At 48.1% G+C, this 24,825-nt stretch overlaps 1 protein-coding gene across 2 annotated transcripts in view; it reads left to right on the forward strand.

The window, feature by feature from the left end:
* GALNT17 (polypeptide N-acetylgalactosaminyltransferase 17) overlaps positions 1-24,825 on the forward strand; it is a 446,893-nt gene that overhangs the window by 209,513 nt on the left and 212,555 nt on the right. For both annotated transcript variants that reach the window (XM_045461501.1, XM_045461502.1), the window contains one exon: positions 24,448-24,622. In XM_045461501.1, coding sequence (XP_045317457.1) covers positions 24,448-24,622 — 175 coding nt within the window. The remainder of the gene's footprint in view (positions 1-24,447; positions 24,623-24,825) is intronic.

Raw genomic sequence — 24,825 nt, forward strand, 5'->3', positions numbered from 1 at the left:
AGAAGAGCTCGCACACCCAGAGAAAGCGGGTGCCGGACGGCATTGGGGTGAGGACCCACGGCCAGTGGGCTCCCTCCCCTGAGGAGATCTTGGCGGAGCTCAGCCAGAGAGAAATGGGGGTCCAAGCTGGTCTCAACCAGAATGGAAACTCTGGTCTCTGGTGGGCGTCTTAGTTTGGGCTCCCCCAGGAGCAGACCCTGAGACAAAGATTTGAGTGTGTTAGTTGATTTGCCAGGGGGAGAGAACACCTCGAGGGGCTCGGGGGAAGTAGGACAGGAAGGGTGTGATATGCAGATGGCCCCTGTGGCTGAGGCAGCTTAATCCCACTTGGGGGACTCCGGGAGCCAGGGGTATAAAGCCCACTCCTCTTCTGAGCCAGTCTGCTCCCGGGGTACTGAGGCACCTTCTTCAGCTTTCCCCTCAGAACCTCCTGGAGCCCCACCTTGGAGGAAATTCTGCTCCAGGAGGTCTGGAGTAGGGCTGAGAATGTGCCTGTCTTACAAATTCCCAGGAGGTGCTGATCCTGCCCCTACAGGAACCACACAGTTGAGAACCACTGAGTTCCCATCTCAGGGGTTCGCATTTAAATAAAGCTGTTCAGTGGGTGAGAAACGGGGTGGGAGAGATATTCGGTTCAGCCTGATCATCAAGTTAATTCCCATTCATCCTCCTCTGTCCCCCCACCCACCCTGCAAATCCCGGTGGACCAGGAGGAGACTGTATTAACACTCTTTCCCCCTTTTCTGTCCTTCCTTCTAGCTTCTGTATTTTCTCCAGGCTAGAAATACCTTCTCTTTAACTGCAAGAGGGACTTAACATTTTTTTTCTCTGTTGAGATTTTCTTTGTGACTGGTATTATCGAGTTTTGTAAATGTTCTATATACACTTGAAAAGACCCCCCCACACACACTGTAATCATGGAATTGAATTCCTGCCAGACATCAATTTTGTGTATTTAGATAGACTACGAGTTTATTTCCTTAAGGCTTTTTGATGATGGTGTTTTCAAATCTCCTCCTACGATGACTTTTCCTTCCCATGTCCCTAATAATGCTTGATTTCTGTATCTTGTTGTCAGTTTCTTTGGTAACTGTAGATTCGTGTCTGTGTGGTTTCATCGTTAGTGGTGGCTATCACCCTGATGTAATACTCCCTTTATCTTAAAAGCATACTTTTTTCCTTGCCTCGAATTTAGTTCATCTAACCTTAATATTGTTATCCCTGCTTACCTTCTGCTCAAGTTTGATTAAACCATTTTTCCCCAGCCTTACTGTATTTTCCGATCTTAAAAGTAATGCGTGCTCTCTTTGTAGGAAACTTTGAATGTATCAAAAAGTAACTGGAAAATACAAATACCGCAGAGAGTAACTGAAGGCAACTGTTCCTTCCCCCCTGTTCTCCCCTTCTTAAAAATTTTTTTTTTATTAGAGAGAGAGAGAGAGAGAGAGAGAGATCTCAAGCAGGTTCCATGCTCAGTGCAAAGCCTGACATGGGGCTTGATCCCACGACCCTGGGATCATGACCTGAGCCAAAATCAAAAGTCTGATGCTCAACCAACTGAGCCAGCCAGGGGTTCCCCCTCCCTTTCTTTAAAAAAAAAAAAATTTAATGTTTATTTATTTTTGAGAGAGAGAGACAGAGTGTGAGCGGGGAAGGAGTGGGGGTGGGGGGGGTGGGAAACACAGAATCTGAGGCGGCCTCCAGGCTCTGAGCTGTCAGCACAGAGCCCGATGCGGGGCTTGAACCCACGAACCATGAGATCATGACCTGAACCGCAGTCGGACCCTTAATCGACTGAGCCACCCAGGCACCCCACCCCCTTCTTTTTTTTAATGCAGGTGTTGCATAGTTAAGATCCTATAGTAAAAACAAGTTAATATTCTTCCTGTTTCCTCCCCTGAACTGTGAAGCATCATAGCTCTCTTTTTATTAAAAAAGATCTGCAAACATCATTTTCATGAGGGTAGAGCGGTCCATTCTCAAGTCAGTCATGCCTGGCTCAGGTGGGAACTAGAATCCCACAGCTGTATGTTATCATATCCATTAAAGGAAAACCAAGCTTTATCAGGAAAGAAAGAAAGAAGAAAGAAAGAAAGAAAGAAAGAAAGAAAGAAAGAAAGAAAGAAGAAGGAAAGAAAGAGAGAAAGAAAGAAGAAGGAAAGAAAGAAAGAAAGAAAGAAAGAAAGAAAGAAAGAAAGAAAAAACAGAGAAAGAAAGGAAAAAGGAGAGAGAGAGATGGAAGGAAGGGAGGGAGGGAGGAAGGAAGGAAGGAAAGAAAGAAAAACCACCTGGTCCAGGGAGTGTGTGAATAAAGCCAGAAGGCTCAGGACCTGGGTGTACAGGTAAGTCAGGGTCTTTCACTTGTTAGGTTTGTTTTTACATTTGTTTCATTCGGCTTGGATACTGATGTTGACCCAAGTTAAACCCAAGCAAGATGCAATTCTTTGTGCTCCTGTACATTAAACCGAAATCCCTCGGGCAAAATTTACCAGTGATCGCGGCACACCCGGTCCAGCGGGCACTTTCCTGCTCTGATCCGGCCACGTCTGACATTGTTGGTGGCTTCCTTCCTGGCACTTGTCTCCTCCTGAGACCCCAGCACCGCTGTCTTCTCTGCCTTGGCTCCCTGCTTCGAGGGGATCACTCATGATTCTCAGCGTCGGGACACGCGGGGCGCTTCCTCCCATGGGCATATGGTGAATGGTCTCCAGATCCATCCCTGTAGTGCAGAGCAATTCAGCCTCCCCCCTGAGCCCCAGACCTGCGTCCTCTCTCTCCTCAAGGGCCAGGGTCCCTCTGAACCGTAAGCTCAGTCTGTCCCATGACTAACTTAGCATTCTCCTCTCGGCCTCGCAGACCTGCTTCTCGTTATCTCCTGTCAGTGAAGGGCTTTACCTCGTCACCGAAGACCAGAAGGCTTTTCTTTCTCTTTCTGCTCTGTTTCTCAGCATCTGCTTAGTCCCTCTTGAGCGGGATCCCGCCTGGCCACTGGTCTTTGTTCAGATCATCAGCATTTTTCCGCTTTGATCATTGTTTGAGGGGTTGAGGCTGAGGGAATTCAGGTGCACGGAATTGTATCAGTCATCACTCTTGCCACACCCCGTCACGGTCATCCTTTATGATTTTCCCTTACTTTTTTTTTAAAGTTTATTTATTTTTGAGATAGAGAGTGCAAGTGGGGGAGGAGCAGAGAGAGAGGGAGAGAGAGAATCCCAAACAGGCTCTGAGCTGTCAGCGCAGAGCCCCATGCGGGGCTCAAGCCCACGAAGACCTGAGATCATGACCCGAGCCGAAATCAAGAGTTGGATGCTTAACGGACTGAACCGTCCAGGTGTCCCTCTTGTCCCTTACTTCTAATTGAGATAGAATTCACATAACATCAAATACACCCTTATGAAGTGTGTGTAGTTCAGTGGCTTTCAGTATATTCACGACGTTTTGCAACTGTAACCACGATCTAATTCCGGAATATTTTCATCGTCCCCCCCTAAAGAGATCCTGGACCTGTTTAGCCATCTCTCCCAGGTCCTGGGGCAACCACCAAGTATTTTTGTCTCTATGAATTTGCCTTTCCTGGACATTTGCTATCAATGAAATGTACAGCCTGTAGCTTTCGGTGTCTGTCTTGTTTCGTGCAACGTACTGTCGCCCCAGTTCATCGTGTGGTGGCATGGATTTACGTCATTTCTTTTTGTGGCTCAGCGACATTCGGTTGCGTGGAGGTAGCACATGACCTTTCTTTATTCTTCCGTTGATGGATAGGTGGGGCGTTCCTGCTCTTTGGTTGTTACGAATAATACTGCTAGGAACGTTCACGTAAAAGTTGTCGTGTGGAATGTTTTCAGTTCTCTTGGGTACCTACCTAGGAGTGGAAGTGTTGGGTCCTGTGATAATTCCACGGTTCATATCTTGAGAAGCCATCAGACTGTTTTCCCCAACGACAACGGTTTTTCGCCGGAGCGGCACCATTTTGCGTTCCTATTGGCAATGTATGAAGTCCCAGTTTCGCCACATCCTCAATATTTGTTATTTTCCTTTAAAAAAAACACACACAAAGGCCACCGTGGTGCGTGTAAGGTGGTATCTCACGGTTTTATTTGCATTTCTCTAATGACTGATTATTTTGAGCATCTTTTCGTGTGCTTGCTTGCCATTAGTCTGTCTTTTTTTTTAATTTTTTTTTTTTTTTACTTTTATTTATTTTTGAGAGACAGAGCACAAGTGGGGGAGGAGCAGAGAGAGAATGAGACACAGGGTCCGAAGCAGGCTCCAGGCTCTGAGCTGTCAGCACAGAGCCCAACGCGGGGCTTGAACCCACAAACCGTGAGATCATGACCTAAGCTGGAGTAGGATGCTCAACCAACTAAGCCACCCAGGTGCCCCCATTAGTCTGTCTTATTTGGATAAATGTCTATTGAAATCTTTTGTCAACTTGAATTTTATTTATTTATTTGTTTGTTTGTTTATTATTTTTTTAATGTTTATTTATTTATTTATTTTTTTTTTAATTTTTTTTTTCAACGTTTATTTATTTTTGGGACAGAGAGAGACAGAGCATGAATGGGGGAGGGGCAGAGAGAGAGGGAGACACAGAATCGGAAACAGGCTCCAGGCTCTGAGCCATCAGCCCAGAGCCCGACGCGGGGCTCGAACTCACGGACCGCGAGATCGTGACCTGGCTGAAGCCGGACGCTTAACCGACTGCGCCACCCAGGCGCCCCTGTTTATTTATTTTCGAGTGAGAGAGAGAGTGCGAGTGGGGGAAGGGCAGAGAGAGAGAGGGAGACACAGAATCTGAAGCAGGCTCCAGACTCCGAGCTGTCAGCACAGAGCCCGACGCAGGGCTCAAACTCATGAACTTTGAGATCATGATCTGAGCCGAAGTGAAACGCTTAACCAACTGAGCCACCCTCGCGCCCCCTTTTGCCAATTTTTAAAATGGGTTATTTGTCTTCTTAGTGTTGAGTTGTAATTGCTTATGTCTTCTGGGCACACACTCTTATCAAATAGATTCTGTACGTAATTTTGCAAATGTATTTGCAGATATTTCCTTCCGTTCTGTGGATTGTCTTTTCTCTTTATTGATAGTGTCCTCTGATGCACAAAAGCTTTTCATGGTCATGAAAGTCAAGTTTTTTATTTTTTTCTTTGGGTGCTTGAGCTTTTGGTGTCATATCTAGGAAACCATTGCCTAGTCCCAGGTCACAAAGATTTGCACCTATATTCTCTTCTAAGTGTCTTGGAGTTTTAGCTCCTACATGTAGCTCCATATCCATTGTGAATTCATGTTTGTGTATGGTTTGAGGTAGGGGTCCAAATTATTATTATTTTTTTGTCCCATGAGGATATTCAGTTGAATATCCCAGTACCATTTGTTGAAGGAACTGTTCTTTTTCCCATTGAATGGTCATGGCATCCATGTCAAAAATAAATTGCCTTGTAAGTGTAAGGGTTTATTTTTGGACTTTAAATCCTATGTCATTGATTTATGTGTTTATCCCTGTATGAGTACCGCCTTGTCTTTATAACTCTTCCTTTATAGCAAGTTTTTTTTTTTTCAACGTTTATTTATTTTTGTGACAGAGAGAGACAGAGCATGAACAGGGGAGGGGCAGAGAGAGAGGGAGACACAGAATCAGAAACAGGCTCCAGGCTGTGAGCCATCAGCCCAGAGCCCGACGCGGGGCTCGAACTCACGGACCGCGAGATCGTGACCTGGCTGAAGTCGGACGCTTAACCGACTGCGCCACCCAGGCGCCCCTTATAGCAAGTTTTAAGAATCAGGAAGTGAGTCTTCCAGACTTATTCTTCTTTTTCAGGATTGTTTTGTCCATTCTGGGTCCCACGTGTTGACATACGAACTCTGGGTCCTACATGGGACATATGACACGTTTGTCCGTTTCTTCAAAAAGGCAGTTGGAATTTTGTCAGGGATTTTGCATTGAATCTATAGGTCAACTTGAGAAGTATTGTCATCTTAGCAATATTAATACTTCCAATCCATGACATGGAATGTCTTTGGTACCTGGCTGGCTAAGTCAGCAGAGTGTGCGAACTCTTGATCTTGGGGTTGTGATTTGGAGCCCCATGTTGGGTGTAGAGATTACCATGACGTGGAGGGTCTTTCTATTTATTTAGATCTTCTTTAATTTCTTTAAACAATGTTTTATAATTTTCAATATACAAGTCTTCTTGTTTTTTTTTTAAAAAAAAATGTTTGTTTATTTATTTATTTTGAGAGAGAGCGAGAGAGCACACACATATGCATGAGGAGAGGGGGCAGAGTCAGAAGGAGAGAGAATCCCAATCCTGCTGAGCATGGATCCTGATGCAGGGCTCGATCCCACAACTCTGAGATCATGACCAGAGCCACGATCAAGAGTCGGATGCTTAACTGACTGAGCCACCGAGGCTCCCCTACAAGTCTTGCCTTCTTTGTCTAAATTTATTCCTAGATATTTTATTATTTTTGATGTTGAATTGTAAGTAGAATTGCTTTCTTTACTTCATTTTTGGACTACTCACTGCTCGCGTATAGACATGCAGCTGATTTTTGTATATTGATCTTGGATTCTTCTACATTGCTAAACTTGTTTCTTAGCTCTGATTGTGTGTATGTGTGTGTGTGTGTGTGTGTGTGTGTATGTATTCTTCAGAGCTTTCTGCCTGTAATGTCACGTCACCTTCAAGTAGTGACAATTTTACTTCTTACTTTCCAATCTGGATGCCTTTTATTTATTTATTTTTTGCATAGTTTTCCTGGCTCCTTTATTCTTTTCGTGCACTTTTTACGAAATGCCTGATATCCTATCATGTCAAGAACAAGAGTACTGACCCGTGTACTATCTTAATTGTTTACAAAGGCTTCTTCTGGAGAAGACAGCTAAGTCACGAGCGAGCTCAGGGAAACACAGGACACACCCTTGTGGGGACATCTGGCAGGCTGTTGTGTGCACCGGTGCTGGGGATAAGGCAAAAATCGGGACCGAAGGAATGGCTGCTCTGTGTTTTCTGCTGGCGACCTCATCAAGGCGCATTGCCTACTCTTAGAAGGAGGTCGAAGCAGACCACGTCTGGGGGATGAAATGAATGTCCTCCGCTGATCCAGGCAGCGGGCATGGCGAGAGAGCACAGACTATGTCAGCCTGTGGTCAGAATATCCCATTATAAGGAAGAATGGGGACAATCTATCCTCATTCAGACATCATTTGACTCATCAGAGCAGCAAAGATGACAAAGATTAGTAAGAGTCCGTGTCGGTGAGGATACAGAGAAAAAAGACTCTCATATCCTTCTCATGGGACAGAACCGCATATCTGAACAATTTATCAATTCATATTGAAAGTTCTGGGCTCATTCAAGCAATCTATCCTCAGTCGAAAATGAGGTGAGTTTGCAGAAGCAAGAGTAATGGCAACTCGCCATGTGTCCGCCTCAAGTCCCGCTGCCCCGCTGTGGACAGTTGGCTGCAGTGGCTATAGGTCATTGTCACCTTGGATCCCTCCTCACCATCCTCCTGGGGACCTCCTTTGCCCCCTCTCCTATGCTAAATTCCAGGCTTTTCTCTTTTCTTGGTTTACGTGCTTGTTTTGGTGCAACATAACAGCTAGAAGCCTCATTAAGGGACTACGAGGAAGATAAAGTCTTTTGAGATCATCCGTGTCTGAAGAAAGCTTTATCCTCATTTTCTGTGTGATCGATGGCCTGGTTGAGACAGATATTCCCTTCTTTCAGATTTTGATGTTTTGGCTTCATTATCTTTTTTCAATGTTTTGTAAAGGAACCAAAGGCATTCCGATTTCTGATCGTGTGTGTGTGTGTGCGTGCGTGTGTGTGTGTGTGTGTGTGTGTGTGTTCTCCTTTCTGGAAGCTGGTGGAATCTTCCATTTTGTCCCCAGAGTTTTGAAATCCACGATGATGAGCCTTAGTGTGGGTCAGTTTAGTGGCTTCAATCTGGAATCTAATGTCTGTCAGTTTTCGGAAAATTTCTTGGAACATTCCATTGATAATCCCTCCCCATTTTCCTCGTTTCTCTATTTCAGCGTCTCCCACTATTCCATTAGTAAGCCTCTTGGGTGGAGCCTTTAATTTTCTTATTTTTTCTCTGCCACCTTATCTTTCCTTATATTTTTGCCCAGTTTTGTTTGCTCTCTCTTGAGTTTTATCTTCCTTCCCTTCCAGTCGGTTTTTTTTTATCTCTGCCATCATGATTTTACTTCCAAGTGCCCATTTTTATTCTCTGAGAGTTCCTTTTTATAGCATATTGTTCTTATTTAATAGAAGCAATATGTTTTCCTATCCCCTGGAGGATATTAATAATATTTCGTCTTTTGTTTTGGTTTTCGGTTTTTCTCCCTGCACAGTCTGGTTCCACACGGTTTTTGCTCTTTGCTGTTTGGTTTCTGTCTCCCCGAGCTGAGGCCCCCCGCCGAGGTCTGGTGAGCCTGCTGTCTGCTCAGGATCGCCACCAGTTTTGACAGTAGAGGGTCGCAGGGGCTGGAGCATAGGGTAGGGACGGGGATCTAGTGATCAGTTTCCTTTCGAATGGCCCTTCCTTCTGGTGCCCCTCATTTCTGTTTCCCCGGTTTAGTCACCCCCCAGTTCAAGAGGTACCCGGTGCTGCTGGCTTCATTATCTCTCGAGGATTCTCCGGTGTATGTTGAATTGGTTTCTCAGTGTTTCCCATGGTAGCTGGAGGTCGGCTGCTAGACATCTCTCAGCGCACTTTCTACCACTTTCCAGCTTCCCCGGTATGGTGACTGGTGTCTCCTCTTGTGTTTTCTCTGACCCTGGGAAAGCATGTGTGGGTTTCTTTCATATTAAAAAAGAAATCAGTGGGGCGCCTGGGTGGCGCAGTCGGTTAAGCGTCCGACTTCAGCCGGGTCACGATCTCGCGGTCCGTGAGTTCGAGCCCCGCGTCGGGCTCTGGGCTGATGGCTCGGAGCCTGGAGCCTGTTTCCGATTCTGTGTCTCCCTCTCTCTCTGCCCCTCCCCCGTTCATGCTCTGTCTCTCTCTGTCCCAAAAATAAATAAACGTTGAAAAAAAAATAATAAAAAAAAAAATAAAAAAGAAATCAGTGTTTTCAGGGTTTATGCTTCAGGGAAGCCTGTCACATTCATGAGTTAAATTCATCTTCCCCCCAAAATTCCATATTAATTTTTTTTTCAACGTTTATTTATTTTTGGGACAGAGAGAGACAGAGCATGAACGGGGGAGGGTCAGAGAGAGAGAGGGAGACACAGAATCGGAAACAGGCTCCAGGCTCTGAGCCATCAGCCCAGAGCCCGACGCGGGGCTCGAACTCACGGACCGCGAGATCGTGACCCGGCTGAAGTCGGACGCTTAACCGACTGCGCCACCCAGGCGCCCCTCCATATTAATTTTTAATAATTAAAAAAAAATTTTTAACGTTTGTTCCTTTTTAAGAGTCAGAGAGAGACAGAGCGTGAGGGAGGGGGCAGAGAGAGAGAGGGAGACACAGAATCGGAAACAGGCTCCAGGCTCTGAGCCATCAGCCCAGAGCCTGACGCGGGGCTTGAACTCACGGACCGCGAGATCGTGACCTGAGCCGAAGTCGGACGCTTAACCCACTGAGCCACCCAGGCACCCCAGTTTTTAAGAACTTTTAATATGGATTGATAAATTGCTCTCCAGATATGTGGTCTGTCCCACGAGAAGGATATCAAAGTGTCTTTTTCTCTGCATCCTCATCGACACTGATTCATTATTTCTTTTTTGTCTTTACGGCTCTGAGGAGTGAAAAATGACATACGTTTAAATCTACATTTTTTTTTAACCCTAGTGATGACGGGAACTTTTTCAAATGGTTAATTGTCTTTATTTTGATAGAGATTTGCCAGTTGATTCTCCTGGAGAATTTATCTTCGCTTTACTGAATTGTGAGAACTTTATACATATTAAATAAACTTCTTTTCACAGTCATCTTAGGGGCGTTTCTCCCCAACCTGTGCTTTTGACTTTAATTTGTTTATTGTATTTTTTGACAAATATAAATTATACATTTCTACATAGTCAGATCCATTAGTCTTTTCTTTTAGTGACGCCCCGAGAAAGTTACCCATCAGCCTCAGGTGGCGCAAATATTCATGCATATTTTCTTACAGGTAAATCTTTTTGCTTTTTGTTTTTTTTTTTCAAAATCAATTCCCAGTGGATTACACATTTTTGTGTTCAGGTATAAGAGTTTCAGCCTGGAGACCCTGGTCTCAACATGTGCTTATCTCAATTTATTTAATACTCTATCCTTTAAGCACCGATTTGAGATTTCCTATTTTCGTATGCTACCATATTTCAGATGTGGAAACATGGCGGCTGAATCACATGAGGACTGACTGGTTTTAGAGGAGGGGGAAGAGGAGGGAGGAGTTATGGAGGGGTGTTGCCTCCGGGCACAGGATGGGTATTGGTGCTACTCGTTAAGAGGGGGAAATGTAGGGGCACCTGGGTGGCTCAGTCAGTTAAGCGTCTGACTTCGGCTCAGGTCATGATCTCGCGGTCTGTGAGTTCGAGCCCCGCGTGGGGCTCTGTGGTGACAGCTCAGAGCCTGGGGCCTGCTTCGGATTCTGTGCCTCCTTCTCTCTCTGCCCCTCCCCCACTCATGCTCTGTCTCTCTCAAAAATAAATGAACATTGAAAGGATATGGCAGAAGTGGTGGGTATGGGAGGGGGACCGAGTTGACCTTTTTGGATATGTCAGGTGCAAATTCCTGTGGAAGTTCATTGTGCCTTCCAAACTCAGATGTGGGGTAACTTCACCCATCAAAATCGTATCAATGGTGGGGCACCTGGGTGGCTCAGGGGGTTAAGTGTCCGGCTCTTGACTTTGGTTTAGGGCATGATCCCAGGGTCGTGGGATCGAGCCATAGCATGTGGAGGAGAAAGCAGAATCGAATCTGGTGTGGTGTCGGCCAAGGCACTTACCTTTTCCGGTGTTGAGTACTTTGGGGAGAGCAGTGGCTTTGAGGCAGGGTTTAAACTGTCAGCTTTAGAGTTAATACTTGCAAAAGCCCACAGTGCAAGTCCCGGGAGGTATGACAAAGGATGTTCCCACTGAGGGTGCTCGCGGTGCTATTGGATTTGCCAGCTCCAGGTCACTCTTGGACACTCATCTTCTGGGTTACCTCCCCTGGGAAGCCTTCCCGGATTTCCCAGCTGCGGCAGGGTTCGGGGCCCTTCGCCTCCGCTGCCCGGGCATCACTGTGGGGTTCGCCCCCCCCCCCACTTGGCCTGCCGCCTTGCTTTTGCGTATTTGCCCATCTCTGGACGGTCAGACCCTTGAGGACAAGAACCACAGCTCCTTCTGCGCTGCCTTCCCAGGGCCCCCGCACGCTGCTGCTGAGTTACAGCGATTGCTGAATATGTTCAGTTACTGCGCGAGCGCGAAGCTTTCTTTTTTGTACTTCCTCTGACATCATCCTGGGAGGTCCTGCATTCGGCGTTGCTGTGCGTGTTTGGGCTTCGATGCTCTGGTTCTTGTGGTCTAGGTCTCAGAGAGCACTCATCTCTGGGAATCATCTCTTGGTGATCAGGACGGTTGTCCACCTGGTCCCTACCCCTTCCCTGGGGGACCAGCCCACCCGGTCAGGCTCTTCTCTTGGGTGGCGCATTCAGAGGGTGAAAGCAGGGTGCTTCGAGTTAGAAAACTTTTCTGCGTGGAAGGTTACACCCTCCGGACTTCCAGAAGGGATTTTGGAGACGGCGCGACGGCATTGTTTGCTTTTCTTCCTGGTTTATAATTGCGCGGATAGGAGGAGTCCTGTGTTTCTGGAAGATAACGGTTTCCCCTGTGTGGCTGAGGCTCTGAGTCAAGCAGCCAGGAGACAACTTGTTATCATGCAACTCCATGCCCCGTGCCGGGCCAAGCTTCCTTATTGGAACGTCACCTGCCTGTCCCCTTGCCTGTAAAGAGCCTTCCTAATCAGAAACAATGCTTGGTTTTGTCCCCTACCAGATCACCGCAGTGTGACGGCGTTTGCTCTGTGGGTCTGTAATCACAACTAGGTTGTGTATTTACATTTCCCCTCATGTATTTTCAGGCCACGAGGGGGAAAGATTAAGAAAGAGAGTGTAGGGGCACCTGGGTGGTTCATGGGGTTGAGCATCCGACTTCGGCTCGGGTCATGATCTCGCAGTTCGTGAGTTCGAGCCCCGCGTCGGGCTCCGTGCTGACAGCTCAGCGCCTGGAGCCTGCTTCGGATTCTGTGTCTCCCTCGCTCTCTGCCCCTCCCCCCCGAAAAATAAACATTAAAAAATTTAAAAAAGAGAGTTTGTGTGTCTTTACACTGGAGATCGTGAAAGAACCCCAGTGAAAGCTTCATAGTCTAACTGGCTTTAAAAAAAAATTATTTTTTAATGTTTATTTATTTTTGAGACAGAGAGAGACAGAGCATGAACAGGGGAGGGTCAGAGAGAGAGGAAGACCCAGAATCTGAAACAGGCTCTGGGCTCCGAGCTATCAGCACAGAGCCCGATGCAGGGCTCGAACCCACGGACCACAAGATCATGACCTGGGCTGAAGTCGGACACTCAACCGACTGAGCCACCCAGGCGCCCCCTAACTGGATTTAAAATTCACTACTAAGACAAAAACCCCTGGCTATTCTGAAACAACTATAAATTGGCAAGAGGTTGCAACAATGTATGAGAAGTTTTATGGGTCTCCACTCAGTTTCTCCCAATGGTTACCATCTTGCAGAACTCTAGTGCAGGCTTATAACAAGTGTGCTGACTTGGGTACCATCCACGGAGCTTAGTCTGATTTCACCAGTTGAACACGCGTGTGTGTCTGTGTTGGTGCGTGTGTGTGGAGACAGTTCTGTGCAGTTTTATCACAGGTGTGGATTCCTATAACCAAACACAATTAAGGTACAGAGCTGTCCTGGCACCTCAACCCTCCCCGACGCTCTCCTTAGATACCCCTGACAACCACTGATCTGTTCTCCAGCCTATAGTTTTGCTGTTGCAAGACTGTTCCCTCGGTTGAGCCGTACGGTATCGAATCTTCGTGATTGGCTTTGTACACGCCGCATGAGTCCCCCGAGATCTGTCCACGTTGCGGGGTGCAGTGAGTTCATTCCTTTTGACTTCTGCACAGAGTTCCGTGATACGGCTTCACCACAGTCTGTTTGACCCCTGGCCCGTCGGAGGACACTTGGGTTGTCTCAGTTTGGGGGTTTTCGCAAATAAAGTTGCTATCAGTGTTTGCATACAGATGTTTGTACAAAAAGCAATATTCGTCTCTGTGCCCGAGAACACAACTGCTGAGTCTTACGATGCCTGCAGGTTCAAACGAGCTCTTTTGGCCATTTATTCCATTTGGGTGACATCCCCTCCATGCAAAATCCGATTAACTCTTGATCTTCCAACCCAGCCTCCCGTGGAGGAGAAGTTTCTGTTTTAACCTTGGTGTCCATGACTATAGTGCCAAAGGGGATAGTTGCACTCTACAAGAACTAGAAGTTATCTAGAATATGTGTTGAAATGTTTGCCTTGTGGTCAGACTTTGGGTTCACACTGATAGGAACCCAGTAAGAATGCTGGAGGGTCCGACGCACCCCAGTGATAAGAGTGAGGTTGGGCTAGGGGCCAGTCGGCCCCAGGCATTTCAAAGTGTTTGCGAATGACTGGCCGTCTCCAGAGAGATTTGGGACATATGGAAATAGGAAGAAGATACAGTGGGGAGACGTTCTCAAATAGAGGCAGGGAAGCTTGGGGCACACAGAGGGAAGGGTGTAGATGGGATTTGACGTGTAAGAACTGATGGGTGGACTGGAGTTTCAGAGAGAGGGCATCTCAGATATTGAGAGCCTCACCGAGCCACAGGATTAAGGAAGGAGAGTGTTGATGTTCTCCAGCAATGCTATGCAGCCTCAGAGCAAGAGGGATGCCAAGGGCTGCTTGAATAGCCCAGCCCGGGTTGGGGATCCGCCAGGATAGAGGTGGGACAGGTGGAGATGTGGAGCAAGGAAGCCCAGGGATGGTTGAAATAGTTGTCAGGGCGACCAAATAAAGCCACTTTCACCTTTGTTCCTCCAAGAGCAGCGTTCCAGCTTTGACCATATTTTATTGGAAAAATGAGCTGGGTACTTGAGTTGGCATTGACACGAGTGTCTGTAGATTACTTTAGCCCCAAGCTCTGGTCTGCTTGCTCTGGTCTCAGGCTATGCTACGGGGTCTGGAAAGGCCTGTGACCAAGACCAGCAGAGAGCCTAGAGCAAACCCTTTACTTACTCTCGCCCTTATGTCCTTATGGCAAGATGGCTGCCTTCAGAGTCAGGAGGGTAGGTCCTGACTGGCCACCAATTTCCTGCCTTTCTCATGCTCGAGACAGGACAACCAGCTGCTGGTAGATCACCCCCGCGGGATGTCCAGGAACGCCGGAAGGGCTGGTACAAATGCAGAGTGTGTCATTCTGCAGCTCAAGATGAGTGCTTCTGACCGGGCGTGGCCCTGCCTCCCCAGGTACCCCTGGCTCAGTGTAAATGCAACACAAATACGTCTGGCCCCACGGCACTCCCTCTTCTCGAGACCTTACCATTTTCATTCTTTTTCCACATCAAAACATCCCTGCCCTGTGTCGCCAGCATGCTCCTGTGCAGTAGTCCAGCTCATATCTGTTCTGCCCGGTCAGTGCCTGTAGTCTACATTTGGATGGTCACCTGGGTTATCAGAGACACACGAGGTTCTGCAGGCCTTCGGGACCCTAACAAAAGCTATTTACAGAAACACTGTCGTGCTACGTGACGCTTCAACACGCGCCGTTGTTTTGTGAGCACGCACGAGCGTCTTCCTTGTGTGTAGGATCCGCGCTGCTGTTGACCTTGGAGCATTCAGGGCTCTGAATACAGAGTCCCCAAATGCTAGGGAAGAGGGGGCTGACCAGATGCCTTGCTCTAAGTTATTGCATTCCTGGGCTTGCCAATAGCATTTAAAGAAAACTCGAAGTGACCAAGCGCCAAGATGTGACCCCGTTGTCTCCAAGGCTTCGTGTTTCTTGTGTTCTGTTTTGCTCTCCCCCCCCCCCCGCCCCACCCCTGCCCTTAATGACGGTGACTTTTGCTATTTCAAGGAAAAATTTGTTGCCGGCTTCAGAGCATTCAGAATCAATATCACAGTAAATAAGAAACATAATGAAAGAAAAACACACTCCAGCCTGTAGACAAATTTTATCGCTTAAATTCACACGTTATTATTAGAATCAGCTGCAAATACCAGACTTTCGACTGCCTTTTGACGGGGCAAGGTAGGAGAATGCTCTTTTAATTTGGGGCAGCAACTTGGAGGTACCATCTATGGGCATTATGATGTTTCCTATTTGGGCTACTTGTCTTTTTTTTTTTTTTTTAAGGTGAAATTTAAATGGAAGGAGCAGTGGAGAGGAATTTCTTAACAAAGGAATTGAAATCAGGGATGGCTTTCCTTTTCAAAGCGCCCCTCATGAATGCACAACTCTGTGTGATATATTTAGTTTAACACTTTGGTATTTTGTGCCTCACATCCCTTTTCTTGCTTCTTTTCGTCTTTTGCTTTCTTTGGTCCTTGCTTTGATCTCGCTATGGAATAGCCTTTAAAACGCTTTCACACACAGCAAAAACATCTCTTTTTAATCTCCATTCTTGCTGAAGTTTTCTGCTCCCGCCTCTTTTTTTTTTTTTTATTCTTCCATCCCATAGTCAGAAAATGCATTATTTAAGTCACAAAGCTGAGAGCTGCTCAGAGAGTAAAATATACATCATAGCTGCCTTCTGTGTTATTTCAGCATGCATTTTCGCATGCTCGCTTTCTCTCCATGGCTGTTCGTAAAGGCCAGGATTTCAGAGACAGTGGAGAAGGGGCCGTGAGTCACTGCTGTCCCTTCAGGGTCTGGTGGGACTGTCTGGAGGAGCTCAGGGTTCAGCAGTTTCTTCTAGATGCCTCCCAGCCCTTTTGAGGCTCTCCATCAGCCATGGGCTCGTTCTCCGGAGAGGGCCGGCCGGCATCCATGGACAGGTGCCTCGAAAGGTAAATGCATGTACCAAGCCCAGAGGGAGTGAATGGATGCTTCAGAGTTACAGAGAGGGCCAGTTCCAGGATGAACCTGGAGCCTCAAAGGCCTTGCGTGAGGTGCATTTCCATGTGAGCAGACGAACAACGTCGGGTTTCACAGCCTCGCATCCACAGGAATTGGAGGCAGGATGACAGAGAGCACGGCCATGTCACTTACACTTACAGTCACTGTGTGACTTTCGGTAAGGACTTTACCCTCTTTGTGCCTCCTTTTCCCCACTCATAAAATGGGGATAATAACAGAGTCATCATGCGGGTAAAAAGAGTTGATCCAGCCCAAGTGGCTACAACAGTACATGCAACTTCGTTCGTGCCAAGAAGTGTTAAATGTTAAAGCAAAAATTGAAAACAAATAAATGTTAAAACCCAAGGGGAGCACATCTGAATAGTGCCCGGGAGCATCTCGTGATTAGCTGACGCTCTCAGTCAGCTTGCTTAGCAGTTTCGGCATCTAGATGTTTCATTATAGATATGGATGAGCATGGTGTTTGAAATGTTTGAAAAGTCGTGATTATTGGTGAAAAGGAACTCTGCATCCGTGAAGTCGGCCTGGCCAGGGTGTGCTCAACTCTGAAGCTAATGAAACTGATGTTTGGGGACCTCTCCTTGGCTCGGTCCCCCTGACAATGTGTTCACCCCAAAGCCCATGTGTTTTTGGAAAACGTATGAAAGAGAGATTTTCTTTTCCTGAAAGACGATCTTCCAAATTTTGCAAACTTTAGGTCCTCCAAAACCCAGATTTGTTTCTGGAACTTAATATCTCCATTTGACCAACGTGAAGCCCTTGTATATAGTTCACGGCCAGGACAGGCAACCAGGTTTTTCCACCTTCCCTTTTTTAACTTTAAAGGTAAATTTTTTTTAAATGCCTTATTTGGGGGCACCTGGGTGGCTCAGTCCGTTAAGCGTCCGACTTCGGCTCAGGTCACGATCTCACGGCTCAGGGGTTGGAGCCCCGCGTCCAGCCTGCTGCCGTCCGCAGAGTCTGCTTCAGATCCTCTGTCCCCCTCTTTCTCTGCCCCTTCCCCCTCTCAAAAATAAATCAAGATTTTTAAAAATCTCATTAAAAAAAAGACACTGCAGAAATGTAGGGCATCGTGACTAATGGCTGCTAAAACCCTGTGTTGAAGACCGTGTTTTCTCCCTGAGTGATCTTAATGCCCCCAAGCGCAGTGAGCTGAAAGTTTTCATCAGGGATGGAGAGGAGGCTGGTGCCAGGAGATTCTAGGGGTATGACACCGATCCAAGGGCTGGGCCCTCTCCTCAGAGAGGCCAGAACCCCATTCACGGAGCCTGGAGTTGCTTTGGGAACAAGCTTCCAGCCAGATGACCCAGATGAGGGTCGGAAAAGCAAACTGGCAGCAAAATACAGAAGCAGATCTTCGGTGAGGCCAGGTGTTAACATTCACACTGAAAACACCTCTCTTTCCCCAACTTCCAAGTTGACTCCTGCTTGCACACCGAAAGGCCACATGCTGTGGGATTCCATTTTTATGAAATATCCAGAAGAGGTAGATTCCTAGAGATGGAAAGCAGATTAGTGGGTGCCAGAAGCTGAAGTGGGGATAGAAAGTGGAGAGGGACAGCTCAGTGGGTGCAGGGTTTACGTTTGGGGTCATGGAAAGTTCTAGAACCTGATAGCGGTGATGGTTGCACCACACCGTGAATGCGCGGAATGCTACTGAATCGAACACTTCAAAAATAAGCAAAAATGGTCAATCTCATGTGCATGTTACTGTCATAAAAACAATGAAAAAGAACCCATCTGTGCTTTCAAGAAGTTTTGGGTTCGTGTGAGAATCGTCTGGGGCGCCGGTCAACCCTACTAATGCCAACTAAATGAGAAACTCTTCGGGTGTGCCTGGGGACCCGCATTTGCACAAGCTCCCAAGTGATTCCTTGGTAGGGACCCCATTCTAAGGAATGCTGGCTTTGAGGCAGGCGCTTTTTGGGTTTTTTTGCTCTTAATCGGAACATGCCATATGTGCTGTTTTCTCATCACAGCTGTCGCAACCCATGCATTGCCAGCTAGCGGCATGCCCAAAGCTCAGCAGCTGCTGGCAGGGAGATGCATTGGTTATAAGTGGCTGTGGTGATGACAGTGGCACTGATGGTGGCAGATGTAATATTGGTAGAATTGTGGCACTCGTGGCGATAGTAAGAGGAGTCATGGGAATGAGGCCAGAGTCCGGGAACACATGAGGTCCTCATCAAGGGACTGACGTAATTGTGAGGTCGCTCCGCGCAGGGGTGACCGGCAATGGGGATCCAGTTTTGGAAAGACAAACCCTTGCCGTGTAGACTGAGGTCACCTTCAAGGAGCTCAGTCTTTCAGATGAGGCAAGAGAAGAAGGTTCAGGTAGGGAGAAAGGCAGAGATGGGCAGTGGCACCCCTGGGATTCTGGGACTTCTGCTCAGTTCGGATGAGTCCTGTTGCACACACAGGGACGGATTCATGCAGACAGCGTTGCAGAGGTGGTCGCCTCTAAGCCAGAGCCGCCCAAAGCGTATTCATCAGGAGGGTGGCAGCAATAGCCCTTGGGAACTTGTTAGAAATGCAAGTTCTTGGACCACGCCCCAGACCTACTGGTGATTCTGATGCAGGTCAACGCTTGAGAGACGCTCATCTAAGCTTAGACTCATTCTCCTGTCGCCATTTTCTTGAGAATTAGAACATTCGGTAAGTCTCATCGCCAAGACATAATAACCGAGTGAGGGTTGAGAGGCACAGACGTGGCCCAGCCCTGGGCCACCTGGCCACCTCCAAGTTTACATCTCTGTGGCACTGAGGTGTTCGGGAACAGGGAGAGACGGTCCGCAAGATCAACACTTGCTTCCGAGCAGGGCTTAGACACGGGACAGATGGTTTATTTTCTAATATCCCTGAAAGTGTGGGATCTAGATATAACTCTGTAATAATGTTTCCGCTGTAGTTCTCAGTCTTTATAACTTTCTTGTTGCCAATATGTACTCCTTAAGCCTGGATGACAGGTGCTGCTTTACTGGTAAGAACAAGATTTATCTCTCTTCTGGTCCCTTCTGATCACAGGCGGTGTCTGCTCCTTCCCTCTTGACCTCCCCAGATGCTATTTACTGAAACCTTAAGAAACACAAAGATTCCCAAATGACTCTGGACCAATTTAGTAGTGGATTTTATAACACTGGAAGGCAAACATTTATTTTCGCAGACGTGAGGTTTGGTTTCTTTTCTCTGCGTTTGCTGGTGAGAAAAATAACGTGTAAAATGTTTTTCTTCCTGTTAGGATAATATCCAAACGTGGTTTCGTCTGTCAAGGATGATAAAGGATCTTAGGTGGTGGAGATGACATTTTTTAGCACTGTCAGGTTGGGGTCACCTTAGCATTGTCACCTTCCCTGGTGAGCCTGGGGCCTCGATTTTACTTGGGTTGACTTGTAGGCTCTCTCACTTGAAGGCAATTCCCGAATCTCAACACCCCAGTGCCTCAGACTGTTAGAACTGTGTTCCTCCGGGATTAGTCTTTCTGGAACTCTCCTGAGCTCTCCTGCTCATCCACTTCTCTTGATGCGAACCTATCCCTGCAGGGCACAGCTGTTTCCAGAAGGGAATTCCTTTTCCTCTCTGGTCCCGTCAGGAGCCTACTGTTTGTCTAGATCTCTGGGCCATTCTCAGCTCTCATTTTCTCCAATGCATTTGACTTTCGTGACATTGGATGTTGGGTTACTCTTTGAGGATGAGAACTGTGTCATCCTCAGCCATGCAGGTACCCTGTATGTATTTGTGCAATGGGTACACGTGTCTTCCTTTTCGGAAACTCCACCCTTGACGGGATTCCGCCCCCGTGACGCTGTTCGAGCCAGCCTTGCCTCTTAGCTCTCCTTCCTGCCTCCTTAACGGGCATGTGTCCCAGCATACCGTTCCAAGTCCTCGCTCCATCTCCTGGCATCTGCAGTCTCTCCTATGGCGTCATATCTCACCGTTGCGTCCCCTACACTCTGTGCCTTTCTTGTCACCTCTGGGTCACTTGTTTGGTTCAACCGTCTACCCGAATGTCTGCCGGCACCTCAGCCTGTCCCCAGGCTGTTCTACTTTTCTTCTTTATCTCTTTTTTAATTAGTGACATCTTCCCCATCCCCCAGACACTAGTGATTCCGCGGTACCTAAGAAGACCGCTTCTGTGCTTCCGTATTTCACTGCGTGTTTACGTATCCTGGGGTAGTTAGCACACATGTCCAAACCTTCCGCTTAACTCGAACACGACCTTCTTCATGGGCACCCCCAACCAAAATACTGTCTCCCTCTTCGTAGCACTTCCTTCTGTGGCCATTTGTCTTGGGCCATCAACTCCATTTTTCTTGTCACACTGAATGCCGTCAGTTTTGGAACACCTCGCACGTGCTTAGCTAGATCGTAAGCGCCTGGGGGAAGCAGATCGTGTCTGAAGCGATTTTTAAACGCAAGCGAGGGCAGGAGCCACTACCTTCTGAAGTACAGAGCCACGTACAGGGACTGGGAAAAGAAGCCTGACCCGGATCAGAAGCTTGTTCCCGGATCCTGCTGTGATCCCCCAAAAGCCCATATACCAACACTTCTGTTGCGTTTAGAACAACATGTCCCCAAACCTTGTAAGTGAGGGTGCTGTCTACCCCTACGTAGGCGACCCTCAGACTTCAAAATGACATTGACTAGCTAGAAAGAGAAGCTGTCAGTCATGGGAAGTTATAAAATTGACCTCTATCGGTAATATTAATAGACCGATTATTGTTAGAAGTGACTTTTATTGAATGCTTACTACTAAGGATTAATGTGTTCATGTAGCATCTCATTTAACAGCCCTAGGGCCGGTACCTAGGCATTATCCCTCTATACTTTTCAAAGCCTTTTAATGCCCGTATCTCAGGAGCCTTGAGGTGTAGAAGCCAGTGGTCTTGAGTGACACTGTCCCGTCATTCTCTCCACCCTGGAGTCGTAGTCACAACCACTGAGCAAATGAGGAACCCCCTCGGCATTTGGACACAGTGACTGGCATGTATGGGAGCTGACACCCAGTTCCCAGGCAGAGCCACAGTGAGGTCCCAGGCAGCCAAAGGGTAACTGTGCCTGCGGGTCTCCTGGCGGGTACTTAACACGCAGCGCTCAGAGCGTCCTCCCTGCACTTACGGAGATTCCCAGAATTCCTCCCACCGTGGGCCAATCCAAGCAAACGGGCCGGTCTCCCATTATACCTTTCTGTAGGTGCAGTGCCCACGCGGGATCCAGCGCCTTCCGTGGCACGTCCCTCTATCCCCTGCCCACCTACCCGGTACTCGCAAGGAGGACTGAAAAACCAAGCAAGCATGGCCTGCCCAACTTTCTTGCTAGAATTCTTGTTCCAAGAAATGTAATTAACAGACAGGATGATCCAGCCAACATTCAGTCAATAGATGGTTTCTAGAAGCCGAGGACTCTTTGGGCACCCCAGTCCCATGTATTTGGTCATCTTCTCTCACTTACCGTGAGTGAAGAGGCAGAGGGTCCCCACAGCCCGGCTTCTCCACCAGCTCCCTCCCCAACCCTGGGGTGACGGCACCGATATCAGCGATACTGGTGAGACCAGTTGGTGAAGACGTCAACGCTAAGTAACTTGTTTTTTAAGTTTATTTATCTATTGAGAGACAGAGAGAGGGGGGAGAGAGCTCGGGTGGAGGAGGGGCAGGGAGAGAGTGAGAGGAGTCCCAAGCAGGCTCTGCGCTGTGAACACAGAGCCTGACGTGGGGCTTGAGCCCATGAACGAGGAGATCATGACCTGAGCCCGGACCAAGAGTCAGACGCTTAACCGACTGTGCCGCCCAGGTGCCCCAACAATAAATAACTTCTTGAGGGTGTGTGATGTGCCAAGCATGCACCAAGGAAGCCCTGTGCATTTTGAACTTAGCGGTTCTCAAAGTGGTTCCCCATAGCACAGCATGGGCACCCCCCCTGGGTCTTGTTAGAATCACAGATTCTCATGGTGCGCTCAGGTGGCCCCATTGATCAAGCATACGATTCTAAATAAATAAATAAATAAATAAATATTAAAAAAAAAAAGAAGAAAAAAAGAAACACAAACACTCAGGCCCCACCCCTGACCTTCTGAAAATGAAACTGTGGGGGAGGGGCTCAGCAATCCGTTTCAGCCCCTCCAGCTGATCCCTCCGCTTTGAGAGCCGTCGGACGCTCAAGTAGTGACGCCACCGGGCGCCCCGGCATTCTGTCTACATTGACTGGTTCACTCCTCATCACCACCCTATGCAGTCCTTACTCTGATTATCATCGCCTTGTGCAGATGAGGAAATCGAGGCACGCACAGATGGGGTGAATCACCCAGGTGCACTCAGATGATAAATGGCAGCGCTAGGCTCTGAACCCCCGACGGTCTGACTCCAGTGTAAATACCCAAGTGCACGTTATGTCTCCTTAGAGGTTTCTGCCCCTTCCCCACTCAGGTTCCAGTTTCCCTCCTTTCCAAACTAATACTCCCCTGTAGCAGTTTTCTTGGGCTGCCATGACAAGGGACCACAGACTGGGGGGCTTAAGCAACAGAAATTTACTTTCTCACATTTCTGGAGGCAGCGAGTCCAAGATCAAGGTGTGGGCAGGGCTGGTGTCTCCTGAGGCCTCTCCCCTTGGCTTTCAGATGGCCACCTTCCCGCTGTGTCCTCTGCGTGCATGGCCCCTGGTGGCTCCAAATCTCTTCTTACAAGAACACCGGTCAGATTGAATTAGGGCCATATTAACAACCTCATTAAGTTCCTTTTTTTGTTTGTTTGTTTTTTGGTTTTTTTTTTTAGTGTTTATGTAGTTTTAGAGAGTATGAGCAGGGAAGGGACGGAGAGAGAATCCCAAGCAGGTCTGCCCGGTTAGCACAGAGCCTAAGGGGCTCGATCTCACGAACCATGAGATCATGACCTGAGCTGAAATCGAGAGTCGGACGCTTAACTGACTGAGCCACCCAGGTGCCCCCAACCTCACTTAAAATTAATCAGCTCTTTAAAGTCCCTATCTGCAAGTATGATGATATTCCGAGGAAGTGGGGGTTAGGGTTTTGACAGATGAATTTGGGGGGTACACAGTTCAACCCGTATCGTTCCTGTGTCTCCACCGTCCGTGCATTTGGCTGACAGGACCCATTCCGTGTCTCTGTGCCTTGGGGACTCTCTGGTTCCCATCCGTCTGCACACCCCGTGCTCTATAGTTCCTCCTGGGTCACATGACTGCATCCTTCCCAGGGAACAACAGCCGTGACCTAGAGAGCTCAGCCTCCACCTGTGCTCAAAAGTATGGCTCTAAGCTCCCCAAGGTGCCGTGTGTAATTAGGAAGAGAGACGTCTGTATGACGTCTATCAACACAACCTTTTGGGGTTTCTCTGGAGTGAAGTCAGGGGTAACGGTATCTCTTAAGGTATTGTTTGCGGACTGTTTGCATCAGAATCATCTGGACTGCTAGCGACCTCCAGCATGAGTCTCTCCAAGAGGGGGGTCCTTGCAGTGTGCCTGTCGCTGAATCCCCTGCCAGGCAGCCCCTCCCCCTCCCCCTCCCCCACCTGGTGACTCTCTGCACAGAGAGGCGTCAACCGCCCCGTCTGCCATGTCAGGCACCTTTGGCTGTGTCTCAGCTCCTCCCGTTTCTAAGTGTGTGACCTTGGGACACGTTAGCCACCCTAATTGTGTTTCTTAATTGGCAAGGTGGAATTCATGGAATTAATCTAGCTACCTGCTAGGTTGGGGTAAGGATTAATTTAGATCATATAAAGAAAGCACTCTCTACCACCTGCTTGTTGCAGAAGGGAAAGCATTCAGTTTCTGGTAGCATTACTCCTGCTGCCATGGCACTACCAGGAAAAGATTACTTTGTTATCCTAAGACCAAAGTAACAACCTTGTTAACTTTGCGTCTGAAGACCAAAGTAACAACCTTGTTAACTTTGCGACTGATGCGCGACTGTGGGTTTGGACCACCCAGGCCATGTCCTATAAGAGCCAGTGTGTGTGTGCAAACGGGGAAACCCATACAGAAGTTGATAAACAGGACCCAGGGGACAGTAGGAGGGCAGGAATGCTGGCCTCGAAAGGAGGAAAGACCACCGAGAAAACAAGCCTCGAGAGACATCTGGTGGCCTGCGGCAGTCAGGATGTAACAGCCAGGCACGGGTTCTGTCCTGCTGTCTACCTTGGATGCTGGGAGGACGTTGTCGTCCCAGGTCAGGGTGTCGGCAATGTCTTCTGACTCTCAGGCTGCCTGAGTTGTCTTTTCTGCTAAGATCACCAGCGTGCCAACTCTTCCGCGTCTCCAGCCTTCCTGGAGATCTTGTTGGCATCACAGCGGGTTGGACACACGTTTGAAGTGACACGGTTATGGACCTTCTTGCATTTTGTCATTTGTAGAGGAGCTGAAGGCCCCGCTGGAAGAGTACGTCCAGAAGCGCTACCCTGGGCTGGTGAAGGTGGTACGCAACCAAAAAAGAGAGGGCCTGATCCGAGCTCGCATCGAGGGCTGGAAGGCGGCCACTGGCCAGGTCACTGGCTTCTTCGATGCCCACGTGGAATTCACAGCTGGCTGGTAGGTCACAAGCTGGACCCTGGGGGCACCCGGCACCTGCAGTAGGGTGGTCGGGAGGAGCTAGAATCTGGGAGGTGGAAACGTTGCCTGTTCCTTCTGGGGCTAGTAGAACAGTGGGGAAGGGTTGGTTGACAAAGAAGGTGAGAGCCATACTGTGGGATAAAACTGGGAAGCAGGGAGAAGTTTGCTGTCTACTCGGTTCT

The sequence above is a fragment of the Leopardus geoffroyi genome, chromosome E3 (genome assembly GCF_018350155.1).
Source record: "Leopardus geoffroyi isolate Oge1 chromosome E3, O.geoffroyi_Oge1_pat1.0, whole genome shotgun sequence".
Classification (NCBI taxonomy): Eukaryota; Metazoa; Chordata; class Mammalia; order Carnivora; family Felidae; genus Leopardus; species Leopardus geoffroyi.